General features: G+C 52.2%; 1 protein-coding gene across 3 annotated transcripts in view; it reads left to right on the forward strand.

Moving 5' to 3' along the window:
- CDH22 (cadherin 22) overlaps positions 1-16,004 on the forward strand; it is a 77,221-nt gene that overhangs the window by 16,687 nt on the left and 44,530 nt on the right. For all 3 annotated transcript variants that reach the window (XM_068207640.1, XM_068207642.1, XM_068207641.1), the window contains exons 2-3: positions 8,686-9,619; positions 13,520-13,814. In XM_068207640.1, coding sequence (XP_068063741.1) covers positions 9,395-9,619; positions 13,520-13,814 — 520 coding nt within the window. In that variant the 5' untranslated portion in view covers positions 8,686-9,394. The remainder of the gene's footprint in view (positions 1-8,685; positions 9,620-13,519; positions 13,815-16,004) is intronic.

Below are 16,004 nucleotides of genomic sequence, written 5' to 3' on the forward strand. Positions count from 1 at the left end.
CAGGAGGCAAGGAGGGGGGTGATGGTGGTCCCTGTGTGTCCCAGGGCTGTGCCACAGGTGCAGCTCTGGCAGGGGAGGCTGGTGAGGGTTCTCTGCCCCACTGCACAAGAGCACTTGAGGCTCCTCAGGAGGTGCTGGGGCATAAAAGATGTGGCTCTTTTAGGGATACAACTTCTGACTTTATGCAGGGTGTTTGTAAGGGAATGACTTTCAGATACAGCTCTCTGTCCAGATCCTAAAATGAAAGGCTTGGTCTGAGCTCTAGAGCTCTCTCAACACAGCAGGAAGAGCTCTGTCCATCTCAGAAGTTGTGACAGAGGTGCTGTGATGGCTGCTTCCACCTCCTCTCACAGAATGTTTTTAAAGACAAATTAAAAGTATTGTATTCACTTAGACAAGGCATGAAAATTCCATATTTGGAAAAGAATTGCTGCAGAGCGAGACCGTTCTGGCTGTAAAAACCTCTTCCCTAGGGCAAATGTTGAGATTTTCTTTGCAATTAAAATTTCTTTGAAACTTGGACTAGAGAAGATTTGGAGGAAAAAAAAACCCTTCTAAACTTTGAAAATACTTCTTTCCAAACAATGCTTGTGTGAGAGCTTTAACAAATACTGTTCCTCACAGTGTGTCTGATAGCAGAAAGTGACTGCATGAGAAGTCAAAAGGTTGTGAATAGCTCCTGCTCTGGCAGTTGCCTCATTTTTCTATTATAATTTCTTAAGGCAGCATCAAAGGGGACAATAATTAAACTTAAAGCAATTTAAAAAGAAGGGAGAAAGAGGCATGTTTAGTCATAGAGACCTGAGCATTGTGTAGGTACACAGTCCTCTGCCAAAACAACTTTTCTTAACCGTATGCAAGTTGATCTGAGAAGAAAGGCAGATGTAGGAGTTCCTTGCTGAGAGAATAGTTCCAAGGAAGCAGAAAGAGGAAATCCAGAGATTTGCTTCAAAAATAAGCATGACTAAACTTTTACTACGGATAATGGGTTTTCTGCCCTGTTGTCAAAGCTGAGGCTATGGTTACATCAGAGAGAGAACTTGATTTTATCATTGTCTGTCTGTCTTCTGTGCTCTCTATCAAGGCTGAAGACTTGCTGAAAGGCAGATTGCTACCAAATGTTGCCTTGCACAGTCTGGACTTGCATTTGGGATATGCTTATCCAGTAACTGGTTACATGACTCTTTCACTGTGTAAGTAAAGACAAAAGTAATTTAAATATCTTCATTCAAAAGCCTCTGCAGTTTTGAATCCTTTTGCCACTGATCTCCACCATTTGTACACAGTGTGATGCTATGTGCTATCCAGGTTAATATCTCTTGCCATCTCTCGCTTGATTGGCAAAATTTGGTGATATTCTGGAAAGGACACTGGGTTAGAGTCTGCCTTCTGCAGGATCCATTTCAGCAGAGGGTGCAATGGGAGTTCCAGAACTTGCAGTGGCAAAAACCTGTCTAGCTTCCAGGTGCTCTCTGTGGCACCAGTGTTCCGGTACTGTGTCCAGCTTTATCTGAACATTGAGGCTTAAGTGGCACTGGTGGGATCTGCTGTGGAATGGGAGCTTGCAGTGCAGTGGCTGTGACCATCATCTGTCTTGATGTGAGTTGGGCATCCCACACCTTTTCTCTCAGCAGTGCTGCCATCCCTTACAGAATTAGTGATGTGCGTTCATGTTTTCCAGTCAAGGACACTGGTTTGTGGGGGCTGCAGCCAGGTTGTGTTGTTGGTCCCTGGTGTTCTAAAACTGCAGAGTATTCCCTGTGGGGCAGGGAGCTCGGTGCCCTGAGCATTCCATTGTCCAGCCCAAAGGAGTAATCCCGAGGTGCCTCTTGAATGCTGGAGAGGAGCTGTGGGAGGTTGTGGGGATATGGGTCGGTGCTTGGCCAAGGTGCTTGGTGTGGTACTGACATCTCTTGTCAAGAGACAGCATTTGGGATGCTGGAAGCTTGATTGTGATACACCTGCCTGGCCTGGAGTTGACAGTATTTTATGTCTGGCAAGATTGCCTCATCTCTGGTCTCTATATTTTGAGGAGAAGTTTATAAAAGGGAAAAAAGTTTCATCTTTGCTTCATCTTGTCTTACAATATCCAGTAGAGAAAGTGAGCTCCAGAGAGCCTGAGTTCATGTCTTAGCCCTAGGCTTGGAGATTATGAGCCATCTTAAAGCTTTGCAGCAGCCTAGCCATGCTTGTACTACCTCCATACAACAGATCTGGGGAGTGTGCTCTAGCCAGGCTGTTCCTTTTCCCAGGAAGGAGAGCTTTAAGCGGATTTGAATCCTGTTTAACGGGAGAAGACATGGTCACAGCCCGTGCTGCACTGTAGGCAGTGCTGGAAAAGAATTGCTGTTGGAGTAATTGCTGCTTTTTTCTGCCCCATCTCCCAGCAAGGGCTGTCTGAGGCTGGGCTGTTGTGCTGCCCATGCTCTCAGATGTGAGGCAGGTGGGCTCCCTGTGGGGAGTAGACGGAGCTGGCACTAATTTGACCCCCAGAGCTGCTCTTGTGCCTGCTGTGGCTTCAGCTGTTCCCTTGAGGTCACACAGCTGACACGTGTGGATGGTGCTGGAGCCAGCGCACACCCTCTGAGCTCTCAGGTAAAGGCACAGTGGGGTCAGAAGGAGTTGGGCAGAGAATGCAGGGGGCTGGTTGGTGCTGGAGGTTGGCCCCACTCTTTAGAAAGGGTCTCCAGATAAGTTTGCATGTTCTGGGAACAAGCTGGTGTGAAACAGCTCTTCTTGCTACTCTAACAGTGGGTCACTTATGGCTGCTTGCTGGGAGTCAAGTAGGAGCTTTTGTCCTGACTTTCTATCCTGGGTTGTATCCAAAGGTGCTGTAGTCCTTCCTGTTGGAAGCAGAGCTGCAAACCACTGACAAAGCTGTGACTGAGCTCTGTCTGCATCTGCAGCCTGTCTCTTACATCTCCCCATGCTCTTCTCTGCAGCCTCCCTGTGAGGTAGCTGTGGTCAGTGCCCAAGCTGGCAGAGCTGTGCTGGACCTGTGTGGCTTCCTCGTGACAGGTGAGAGATACCTGCTCCAGACCTTGGGGATGCAGGCACACCACAGCTCTTCTCATGCCCCCTTGGTCCCTGCATGGTCTGCCCTTGGGAGAGCACATTGTAAGGAGCAGCTCTCTGGCAGCATGGGGAGTCCACAAGCTCCCAGTTTTCAGCCATGGGGTTGGGATTCTGCATGCCAGTGCTGGCAGCCACTGCTGTGCCCCCCCCAAGGACTGTCCCTGCTGTGCTGCTGTCTGCTCCTTCCTTGGCTTTGCTGGGTAGTGGGGCTGGAGCTGTGTAAGGGGTGCTCCTATCTTGGGGTCTCAATGCTGGGCTGACCCCAGTATTGTAAAAGTCCTCATTTCCCAGCCCGTGCAGCCAAAGAAGGGGTCTGAAAACGTGTAGGATCGAGTTCTCAAGGTAGTTTATTTTTCGTTATCTATAACATTCTTTCTGTGACCTGCTGAGGTCCATCTAGTAAAGCAGCCATGGCAATCTGCCTGCCCTGCCGGGCTGTGTCTACATTTTATATCAGAAATTACGTGTATTATGTTTACAATAATGTGCCAATACCCATCACCTATGTTAGACAGTGTGTCTCTACCTTAAACCAATAGAAAAGTGTCACCATCACACCAAGACATGAAGGACAAGACAGCTAGGACACGCCCAAATTCATCCATCTTGTATCCCTGAATCACATTCTAAAAATCCCAAAATTCTACTTTTTCACCCTGTGTCAATTCACCTATTACACTACTCAAACCCTTGTGGCTTGTAATTCCTCATATAGAGTTGGCAACCTCTCCCACAGGCTAAAATCAAAGCCACAGGTGTTTTTGACTTCTTGCCAAGGTCTCCGAGTCCCCTGCCAGGGTCTCGAGACAGCCAGGGCAGCCAGAGGGATGTCCTGGACTCCAACACTCCTAGTTTGAACTCATTCTGCAGGCAGCTAATCCAGCAGCAGGAGGGCCATGGGTGTCAGGACTGAGGTATTGCCTCTGTCCAGCAACCCTCCTACTGCAGCCTTCATCTCCTTGTGTCCTCTGGGGTGTGGAAGGGCTGTGGTAAAGCAGAAGAAAGCCCAAGCTTTAAGGAGCTCCTCTCATGTGTTTGGTATTCATGCTGTGGCTCTGCATTCTAGAGGGTGGCACAAGCAGTTCCTTGCTCCTGCCTTCCTCCTCAGCAGCCTCTGTAGCATCCTCGTGGCTGTTCTGTACAGCTGGAGCAGTCCTGATGCTTGTGCTGGTGGCTGGTGCCACTCTGCTGGGAGGAGTGGGGAGCCAAAGCAGGACATCCGAGTTCATGTTTGCTGAGGCTGCAGACTGGGGGTGAGGAGAGAAGGCTCTCTTTCCCTGCATTTGCATCTTCTGGTACGTGATGGGCAATTCTGTGGTTTTTACCAATTATTAGGGCTTGTCAGAGGAGCAGTACTGATGTGCCAACCCTTCCAGTAGAGCTACATGCATGGGAGCACTGCATGAGGTCCCAGGGATGCTCCCTGGCCTCTGGGTGGGACAGTCCTCCCTGGGCTCCTGGGCAGTAACGCAGGACTGTGGTGTACTGGGCACTGCTATCCTGGTGTGCTATTGCCTGGCATTCTTCCCCCTCCCCCTGCCTACTTTCTCCTGCATCAGCCTGCATTTATAAAATGAAATAAATATTGACATGGACGGGATGCTATTCAATTTGTCCTGATCACTGGGCTGCGGTGAGTTCTGACAGAGCACAGTGTAAAACATAAGCTCAGGATGTAATTTCTACTGTCAACATGATGTACAGTATAGCTGTGCCAAATGCACACCAACAAACTGCACGAGCTCCTGTGGGGAGGGGAGGGCGGACTTGTGCTGATAATTGGAAGCAGGATGGCAAGAGCAGCAGGAGAGGGGACATCACCCTGGGCCTGGGGCAGTGTGAGGGTCTGGTGCTTCACACTCTGCATGGAAACCTGCTTGGTGTGGTGAGTGCTGCCATGCACGCTGCCATGTGGGAGCACGTGGGTTGGGCTGGCTGCAGCAGCAGCTCCCACTGGTTATTTACGGCCCCACTGCTCTCGTGTGGCAGAGAGAAGGGGCACTTCCAGCTGTTGGTGAAAGGTTTTCAATAACACTGGGAAATAAATATTGTGCTAGTCCTGGTTCCTGTGGATGGGACCTTCTGGGGTGTCTTGACTCCTGCTGTTGCAAGGGCATGAGTAGGACTTGGGGCTCTTGGCTTTGCAGCCTCTGCAAGAGGTCTGTGATGTGACAGCTGGAAAGAAGGTTCTGCCTGCTGAGGAGAGACATGACCCTGAAGCTGTCACAGAAGAGACACAGGCTCAAGATTTGTCGCTGGAGAAGAAGGATCTGGTTTGCGGCAATGAGCCTGGCTACAGATGTATCTCTGGGCCCACATTTCGTGGTGCAGGGGACTGGAGGTCGCCACAGGTTTCTGTAGTTGGGCTTTGATGTCTGGGACCTGGATGAGGCAACTCAATCCTGCATTGCTGCCCACAGGAAGAGCGTGCAGACAGGTCAGCTGAGAATAGCTGAACTTTGGACATGTGACACTATCACCAGCAAACCATATCAGCTCAGATGAGAAATCTGTTAAATATAAAAAACAGCACAATAGCTGAGACTATACATAAGGTTGTGTTTCCCACAGCAACGCAGCCCAGCCCCATGGGTGCTCAGCAGGACTCTCCTCTCCATGGCAGAATCTGCTCTGTGGAGTGCTCAGATGCAACTGGGCTGAACAAGTTGCCTTGGGAACTGTGGGCCAGCTTGTCTGCCAGCCAGGGAGCAGCTCTGCTCAAGTGGAGCTCACCCACTGCAGCATCTTCTGCCCTCACTTCCTCTTTCCTGCCTTGCCTTAGTGCGTGCATTTAAGCTGTTCTTGTTACTGGTTTATTGACACTGTTTGGGACTGTGCTGCTTCCATGGGTGTGCTGTAACTCTGGTCAGGCTGACAGAGTGGCCCAGTGTCCATTTCTGAACAAGGAGCAGTTCCCTTTCTGTGTGCACAGGGCTGTCTGCAGTGTGTGCCTGGGGTGGCTGTGTCGTGCAGGAAATCAGATGCCGCTGAGGTGTGAAATGGTGTGATGAGGGGAGTGAAGGTGGCTCCTACCGCTGTCACAGAGCCAGTGCTGATGCCTTCTGCCAGCTGTGTGCCCTGAGTGCTGGGTTCTGGAGGCAGTGGGAATGTGCTGCCTTCATGTGCCAGCTCGGTTGGAGGCCCTGGATGCTGATGTTAGTTGTGGTGCCAGGATTTGCTCCATTGGACTGGCTTCCTTGCAGCCTCCCCATGTGTTCAGAAGGCCTTCAGTGCTGCAGAACTGCACCCTGGCAATGGCATTGCTGCCTTGTCAGGCTTCTGGCAGGGCTTTATAAATCAGTGTGGATGGATCTGCTCCTGGATGGCAAGGACAGGATGCTGGGTGGGCAGAATGGGAGACTTCAGCAGGTGGTGGCTGCTTCTCCCCAAGGCTCTGGCTGACATAGTTGTCCTGAGACCACATGCAGATGGATTATTTTTTAAATTCTCTTTCTGGCAGTTGAGTTTACCAGCTACAACTCATTTGTACTCAGATTTTGGATGCAACTGGAGGTGTTGCCTGCAAAAGTGCTGCAGAGTGACAGGCAGAGATGCTGGGTAGGGTATTCTTCCCACACTTACTGTTTACTCTTGCTGCTGACCTGAAACTCTTGCTCAGGCACAGCTTATGCCACTCAGTTTATCGACATGTCTCACTATCTGGGTAACCTACTCCAAAATAACCAGAGATCTCCTAGGTGTGAGAATTTGGAGAGGTGCTGTTTGTGACAGTGATGCACTATGCCTTGCTGTGTTTATCTTCTGTATACCCAGGTAAATGTGGTAAAGCACACTTGCACTTGTGCTGTTTTTGTGAGCGTCTTGCTCTGGAGCCTGCTGTTCGTCGGGCAGCCTCGGCTCCGTTGCTCCAGAGCAGGGACCCCAATCTCTGCATTTGATCTGTGAAGTTTCTTTACACTCTGCGTGGAAAGAGATGGCTCAGTCCATCCCCCACCTACAGGTCATCTTGCTCCCCTAAGTGTGCAGTGCTAAATACTCTGTTGTTTGATAGGGATCCTCACCAGCTGCCCTGTGGGAGCAGGGACAGGAATTGCTTCTCTGTGGGGAGGCCTGCCTGCAAGACTGTCATGGCATTGCCAACAACCTCACCTGGCTGGTGTGGAAATACCTTTATAATAAATGGGCTGGCAAGGAGGAGGGGTGGGGAGCAATGTTACTGCTTCTGTACCATGATTGCTAACATAAAAATACACTGGAGACCCCATCTTCCTTGGAGCATGAACTGCACAGGGCTGGCCCATGTGACAGCTGATATGCACATGTGAGTGGAATATAGCGTGTGTACACGGGGAGGAAATGTGTGTGCACACTAGTGAGGCACAAATAGACAAAAGAAGCCTGCGTGTATGAGTGATCTTATCTGTGCATGGGATGGGATGTGTGTGAGACCTTTTGGTGAATAGATTTGTGCACATTGTGTGACACACAACTTGTGAGCCATAAACAGGCAGTGTAGAATGATGCTTCATGGTTCTCAGGGAAGTGTTTGTCCAGACAAGTGAATGCAGACAGCAAAGAGTGTAGCAGACATTCCCTGTTTGGGAAGAAGTCCCATTGGTGGAGTCACACTGGGGAATGGCAAGTCAGGGAAAGGGCTGGAGAAATATGTGGGAGCTGTCCCTCCTCTGAACTGTTCAGATTGATGCAGGGGTCTGTGCAAAGCACAGTCCAGTTCCCTTTTTATGGGGAGTAGATGGACATCTAGTCCAGGATCATTTGCATTTCCATTCACCCTTTTTCTGCCTCCTATTAAGAGTAACAGCTGACAGGAGATGAATTCTGCAGACTGGTGCATGTTTCATGAGTAGATCAGGCTGTGGCTGGTATTGCAGAGCTCTGGTGGAACCTCAGGGCGTTGGTGCAGGGAGAGATGGATGCTGCATCCCCATCTCCTGATGAGGCTTCTTCTCTCCATGTGCTCACTGGATGCAATGCACCCTTGGCTAAAGGTCTCATGTCTCAGCCCGTAGTGCCTTGAGGATGGCTTGAAGCTTACACCAGAGGCCTTTTTCAAACTGTTACCTTTAGAGTCAGCCAGGTGGCAAATTCTTGAACAGATGCTTTTCTCTTGCCCGTGGCTGCAGAGGTGAGATGACAGAAAGGTTCTGCAGGGAGGGCTTGCAGGAGTGTCTGCACAGGCTGTACCTCCCATGCTCAGGGGCTGGTATCCCTCAGTGTGAGCCTTGTCTGCCCGTGCAGGACTGCTGTGGTCTGGTCCTGCGCAGGCACCAGCAGCTGTGCTGTGCCAGGAATGCTGCTCCACATCTCCTAACAGTGTGGGTGGTCACCAGTGACTCCCTTCAGGCACAGACCTCACTCCTCTCAACAGCCAGGACCGTGTGGTGAGGGGTGCCCTTGTCGGCAGGGTCCTTGGTCTCTGAGTCCCTGCTGGAGCAGATGTCTGCAGTGCTGAGAGCTCTGCAGCCCTCCCTGTTGTCTCCTGCTCTGGCAGGACCTGTGGGATTTGGCCCTGCTGTGGAGCACCTGGGGCAGGGCAGGACAGGAGATGCTGAGCAAGGCTGCAGGAGCAGCACAGGGGGACATCGGGCTGTGTTTTCATACCAGCTCTGACACCTTGGCTTTTTCCAGGCTCCTGGAGATGCTGCTGACTGCCCTGCACCTCCCTGCGTGAGCCAGCAGAGAATGGAAGTGACCGGAATCATCTGGGCAGAGGACCCTTCACCAGGCACTGGGATGGTGTCCCTCTGGAGATGGGAGTTACAAATGGCCTTGTGAACTGCACGGACACCTGCACTGCCACACCCCTTGCACAGTAGTCCCAGGCTGCCACAGGGCAGGCAGACGTTGGCCACAGCAGCTCATCCTGTTAACTCCTCTGTGAAAACCTTTGTGGAAGAGCTTTCCTTCTTCTCCTGTGAATGCCAGCAGTGGGTGTCTGTGCCCCGTGTGCCCGCCGGCGGGGTGGGCAGCAGGCTGTGCATCGCCCCCTTCCCCAGCGAGACCGGCGGCAGCCGAGCACGGAGCCCTGCAGCTCTGTCCCGGGGGACAAATGCCAGCTGCCAGACTCTGCTCTGGAGACCCAGGAGCAGCCTGCGAGGCACCAGCACTGACTGCTCCCACGGCAGCAGCGGGCAGTCCGGGACACCTCTTGTCACAGATGTGACTCACGCAGGACAGGAGTGCTCCGGCTGCAGGGCACGGCATGCAGCAGGGACGGGGATGCTCTGCGTTGACCGGGCAGCCTCACGCTGCTAGTGTGGACTTTCCTCCTACTTTTCCCTAAAGGATGCTGGCTGCACATCCAGAAGCTCCTGCTCATGCAGCCTCCTAGAGTGCCATGGCGAAGGGTCTGCAGGGCTTCTCGTGGACCATGCTGCTGCTGTTCTGCGCCATCCAGGAGCTGGGGTCCTGGGCCATGCACACGGCGGTGGAGGGCCCTGGCCTCGGGGAGCCCGGGGATCCTGCACTGCTGGCCAGCGGGCGAGTGAAGCGTGGCTGGGTCTGGAATCAGTTCTTTGTGGTGGAGGAGTACACGGGCACGGAGCCGCTGTATGTGGGGAAGGTAAGCTGACCTGATGTCTCCATGGGGCTGACAGAGCTAGGGGCAGGGTGGACATGCTGGCAGTGCTGAGCAGAGAGAAGGCTCATGTGAAGGTTGTTCATGGGAGCCTGGCTAGAGAAATACTCTGTGGACTGCAATGGCAGGAGCCTGGTCCTTGCTGGGGGTGCTGAGGTCAATGTGCTCCCAGAGATGATAACAGGACACACCAAGATTTACATTTGTGTTCTCACAATCGTATACTGGCTTCTTGTGATGTCTGGGGGTGGGTGCAAGAAGCCCTGTCTCTGTGGGAGCTGCTGGCAGGTGGCAATGCCTTGCTGGGCAGGACTGGGTCTGCAGGTGGGAGCTCACCACACTTCCCTGGTGTGTGACCTCCTGGGAAGGCTGGACATGGACCTCTGCTCCTTCCACTCCTGGTGTCCTGAGGCTGAAGGAGCATTTCACCTTGGGGTTGCTGAGCTTTATCCTTTTCTGGGAGCTTTGGAGAAGCAGCTTCCCCACGTGTCAGGCAGATGTGGTGTTTGTATTTGGGGGAAGGCTGTTGGGACCAGTCAGAGGAACACGCTACAATCCAGCTAGAGCTGGAGGCATGGGCTCACCCCAAAGGAAAGTGCCCAAGAGCTTGTACAGCAGGGCTGTCTGATGGCCTCAGCCGTCTGGGCATGAGTCTGGAGGAGCTTGAAAATGGGTTTCTTGGCTGGGGGCCAGCAGGGATTTCAGCGGTGATTTGTGTCCGTTTCAGCAGACACTCAAAGCCGCGCTCCTCCGCCGCCCTCGGAGCAGGCACAGCTAATTCATGGCTCCCCTGGGAGCAGTGGAGGCACCGGGCCCTGTCACAGGCCTGGCAATGCCTCGCTCCAACTGAACCGAAACCTACAACTCACCCGTTTTACAGCCCCTTTCCACATCAGCCACCAAATCACCCGCCCGGCTCACAACAGCGGCACTGACATCGCAGCCTGTGGTCCCCAGGGCTGAAAGCCAGCAGGGCCAGGCTTTTCCTGGTGCTGGGAGAGGATGGAGTGCTCGCCTGGGACACTCTTTGTCCCCAGCAGTGTGCCAGCCCTCTTAGCACAGTCTGTGGGTCCAGAGCCTTCCTGCACTGGGGAACCCTGCAGAGTAGCTGGGGCTTGCCCTCTGTGGATGCCTCTCACACACCTACGTGTGCTTTTTGCAGGGCCGATACCATTTCCATAAAATCTGGGTTCTCTAGCTAATCCTTCTTCTGAACTGTAATTTCCCCTGAGGCTGCTGTCAGTTTGATGTGGATTTCTTTAGGTTTTTTAAATAGAATTATGGGGTCAGCACTAGTTACAAACTTCTGCATGTGGACAGATCTATTTTAGATAGAGGAGAGGATTAAAGGGAAAAAAAGCAGATTTAATTAAGTTGCTAATATTTAAAGAAAATTGATGAACTCGGGCTTTATGAGTTGGAGCAAACAGAGTGCGCCTTTATTACGGGCTAGTTTTTATTTGATTTTCTTTCTTTTCTAGCCCCAGAGTCATTTTTATTTGTGTATCTGTGCTTTCTGTTTAATTGCTTTTAATAAGGAATGTGCACCTCTGTTCATATTTAATTTTGATTTAATTATTAGTATGTAATTAATGGCTTCATAAGAATTCTGGTTGTAGTCTTTTAGGACAAGGAAACAATTTTTGTTTAACAAATGGAACAGATCTGCCCATTGTCCGCCTGCTGGATGTCCCAGTTCTGCAGACACTGCTGCCCTTGCTTGGGGCTGAGCTGCAGGCAGGGCTGGGTGGTCCCTCTGCTCGTGGGGCCCAGCGTGTGCCAGAGCTGAGAGACTTCAGTCTCCTGCCATGCCCAGGGGTGGAGGGAGCCCTGAGGCTGGGTGGGAGAGCGGTGCTCCCCAAGCCTGCCTGCTGTAACAGGGAGGAGAGAACATCCCTGGGATGTGGTCGGGTCTGTGGCATCTCCCCTCGCATTTCTGTAGTCTGTGATCTGGCCCTCCCCCATTAGTTGTTGTTTAGCCAAGCAGCACAGATTTAGCTCTTTTAATCTTCCCCTGTAAATCAATCTCTACAGCCCCTTGAGCCCAGGCTCCATTTTTCTTCCTAGCATTCCTGTATGCAGGGATGCTGGTGTCTGCTCCGAGCAGTCAGTGATGAGCAAATATATGAAGAGGATGTGCTGAGAGCTCAATGTGGTGCTGGATGCTTTATCTCTAGCCTAATTATTAATCATGAGCCCGGTGTTCAGCAGAAAATGCAGGTTTCTGCTGCCAGCGCTGTACAGACCTGGTGCTCCTTCTTCGTTCTGAAAAGCTCACGGAGTAGCAGTGAGAACTGGGAGAGGATGATAAAGTGAAGAGGGCAGCAAGCTCTCTACCAGCCAGCGGGGAGGGTTGGGACTGGATGGCCAGGATGGGATGACCATCTCCACAGACCAGGGCAGGATGCTGCAGGTGGCCAGGGCGGGGTGACCACCCCATAGGCACGTTTGCAGCCAAAGCCATCACGGTGGTCCCAGACTCTGCTGGGCTCACAGCCCTATTAGTGAGCTGAGTGAAGGTCTCCTTCCAGGCAAGCCTTGAGAGACCTGTCACCATGGGCAGTAATTTGTGAATGTTGTGCAAAATGCATTGAATTGCCTAACGTGTGGGTCCCTCACTTGTGAAATAAATACATAAACTGTATCTAACAAGACAAATATAATGAAGGCATCGTAAAAAAAGAGGCAGCTCTGGTATAAATTCTTGCTGGTAGAGCTGTATGTCTGAAAGGTGGATTATAGAACTGCAGTTTGGAAGATTGAATGGCCCATAAACATTTTCATATTTCATTAGCCGATTAATGGACGGCTTTTTTCTTTTTGCAGAGGGGGGACATGACTTTGCTGATTCTAAGCAAAAATTGTAGGAAACAAATGAAAGCAGCTGATGAAACCTTTCCGGGGGCCTGTCCCATTATGGATTGTCCCAATTAATGCCCATGCTGCTCTCTGTCAAGATGCATTCTGCCTGTCCAGTTACTGTTAATAGATTTCTCATAAGTGGCTGGATTGTAAAAACCTCATAACTCAGTTTAATGCCACCAATAAAATTATCTCTGGACGTCTGGCCTGGATTCCAGTCAGCTCTTGGTCCATGGGGATCTGCTGTTTACCCTTTCTTTTCCTAATTCCAAACACTGTCTTAATTAAAAAATGAAGCAGCAGAGATTGCTTGCAAAGGCGTCTTCCTCAGGGTCTGTTTTTAGTCCTGAACATGAGCTGATTTGTCACAATCAAGATTTTGTCAAAATCTTTTGCAGATTTTGTCCAGGTGGGGCTCTGGGCATGACGATAGGTTGTTGTGACCTTTGTTACCCTGCAACATAAACCCAGCACAGGGGTGCAGCAAGTATGTGAGCTCTTCACCAGGGAGACTTGTCAGCAGCAGCTGCCCAAATCATGGAAGGTAGCTGTGCCTGAGGCAAAGCAGGTGAATGAGGATGGTCTTTGGGCAACTGGTTGCATAGAAGGGGAGGGATGCTGATGGTGAGGTACCTGTGCAGCTTGGGAGAGGTGATCCCATGCTGCTAGAGTCCTGGGTCGTTGCCCATAGGGAAGCCTCTTTCTTTGGAGTGCAGTTGAGTTGTCCTTTGTTTTTCCATCATCTCGTAACCCCTTATTAAAGGGATTTTTCCTTTGGTTTGTGTGGGGGTGGGCACTGACAGAATCTGTAGTCTGCAGAGCTGTAACGGCAGGCCTGAAAGTCCAATTTATTGGGCCTTCCTTTATGCGCAGGAGTTGTCTGGTGATGCTCTCTGTCACTGTCCAGTCCAACAAGTGCAGAGGGGCATCACACAGGGACCATGGGCATCTTGTGCAGGTGGCTAGGGTTGGGTACAAGCACAGCCCCAGCCTGCTCCCACCCTCTCCCTCTTTCCCTGGCAGATCCACTCAGACTCGGATGAGGGAGACGGCTCCATCAAGTACACCATCTCCGGGGAGGGCGCAGGGACCATCTTTCTCATCGACGAGATCACAGGTGACATCCACGCCACCGAGCGCCTGGACCGGGAGCAGAAAACCTTCTACACGCTGCGGGCGCAGGCCCGGGACCGCCAGACGGACCAGCTGCTGGAGCCCGAGTCGGAGTTCATCATCAAGGTGCAGGACATCAACGACAGCGAGCCGCGCTTCCTGGAGGGGCCCTACATCGGCAGCGTGGCGGAGCTGTCCCCCATCGGTAGGTCTGCTGCGGGGACAGTGCGGGCTGGGAAAGCTGCACCTCTCTCTTGTCAAACCTTGAGCCTGCTGTACCCCACAAACGCCACTTGCAAATCCCAGGGATTCCAGAGCTAGAGAGCCAAAAGGGAGAAATAAATAAGGTGGCTTAAGAAAAACAAGTGGATAAATCCTCTGAGCTGATTGCCAGCCTTTGGCTGAGCGCTCAGTCTCAGCCCTAAGCCGTGCTCTGGGGATGGGTCGTGGTGGTGGCAGCTGCCTGCTGTGCATTGACTGTGGCTTTGCACAGCCCCCTCCCTCCTAAATGCGGGGTGGTTGGACTAAACCCTCACAAATCAAGGGGTCACGTCCGCCTGTGGTTCAGATTGAGCTGGGTCTTCTCCCCCAGCTCAGGTCATCCTCTGTGTGCTGCTTTGCTGCTCTTCTGAGCCCCAGGGCTGCCCAGACATCCCCCTTGTGTGTCCCTATGCAGAACTGCCAGTCCCTTCTCAGCGGGATCTGCTCTTCTCTGAGGGGTCAGGCCTTTTTGGCTGAGATTGGGGAATTCATGTCCCTGTGATAGAAGTGTGGCTTCCCTGTGTTAGCCTTAACTGCCCATCCCCTTGGCACCAGGCCCCTCTTAAGTGTGTTGTGATCAGCCTCACTGAAGCTCTGAGGACCAGGCTGGGATGATGAGGCTGCATGAGTCCATCCCGCTGGGATGGCAGAGCAGGACAGTCGGCTTTGTGCTCACCCAAGCTTCGGGAGGGGTGCAGGGAGGTGATGTGCGAGCTGCAGCACTGCTGCCCTCGCTTCTGCTGGGTTCCCATGCTGCTGAGCACAGCTGGAGTCCAGGAGGATGGCTGGTGCTGCACTGCCTGAAGCCACACCATTCCCTGTGCATGCTGGGCTCTCTGCTACCCCTGTAGCAGGCTCTGTGTGTCAGCGTGCGCTGCAAGCAGGAACCGTAAATCACTGTTCCCAAAGGCTGTGTCCAGGTAGCAGACAGCTCGTGAAAGGCTGATACCGAAGATCAGGCGGGACCCCAGCACTGTCAGCAGGAGATGAGTGAGCACAGGGGGCAGTAACAGTGCCACGACTGCAGAGAGCCCCAGGGCAGCGGCAGCAGCTGAGCTGCACCAGGGGCGTGAGAGGCCAGCTCAGGGCAACCACCAGGTCCTGCTGGGCTGCTGCAGGAAGGTCTGGCTGCGGAGGCATCTTGGCAGCAGAGTGCAGGGAATGGTGCTCAGGTCTGCACTGCCTCAGGACAGAGCTCCAGCTCTCCATGGTTCGTGTGCAGCATATTGCAAGGCTGGTGCGTGGCCTCCAGCAGGTACAGATGTACAGGAATTGCCTGCACCAGAGGAGCTGCTGCTGCCTGGATTCTCTTCATGTATGGAGAACAAGTTCTGAGGCATCCCAAGCTCCTCTTCTGCTTCCAGTTACCTGTGCAAATCCTTCCCTCAGTCAGAGAGTGACCCCTTGAACTATAGCTGGGTGCTCCTGGAGAAATGAAAGACAGCATGTGGGCACCAAAGCAGGAGGCATCCTGTTCCCAAAGGGAAGAAAGAAATTAAATTAATCTGATTTGCTTGAACAACATTTTAAAAAGCAAGGAATTCTCAACTCTGGGTATTAGACAAGGATCCCAGTTCTTTGAAAATCACTAACAATTATGGAGCTGCCTGATCAGACTGATGTGAACAAGACATATCAAAGGAGACAGTTTCTATGCGAAATTGGAGATCAGAGGGAGAAAGAAACACGGTTTCACAACATGAAAGAAGGCGATTCCTGCAAATTAAAATACTCGGAAGTTAAAAGTGAAGAGGAGTGCTGTGAACGGCGTGGGCTGCATTTCCCAGCTGTGTGCTTAGAGAGGGGAGCCGGAGCCAAGAGTCTGTTCTGCTTTCCAGGCTACCTGCCTGCCACAGCCTTGGAGCCTTCTGCAGTCTGGCCATCCTGGGAAGTGTGCGGGCTCCTCCAGAGCAGCCTTGCCCCGGAGATGGCCCAGGGAGGGCCTCACACATCATCTTCCCATTCTGCTGCTGCCCGGGCCCCAGCAGTGTGAGTGCAGAGCTGGAGGGACCCACATGCTGCTGCTGCTGCAAGCCCCAGCTCCCTCCCACTTCTCCCTCAGCTTGCCAGGGCTTTGCCCAGGAACAGGCAGCACAAAGGACAAGATGGACACATCCTGTGAAAGCATAAACAG

This window comes from Anomalospiza imberbis, chromosome 17 (genome assembly GCF_031753505.1).
Source record: "Anomalospiza imberbis isolate Cuckoo-Finch-1a 21T00152 chromosome 17, ASM3175350v1, whole genome shotgun sequence".
NCBI classification, from domain to species: Eukaryota; Metazoa; Chordata; class Aves; order Passeriformes; family Viduidae; genus Anomalospiza; species Anomalospiza imberbis.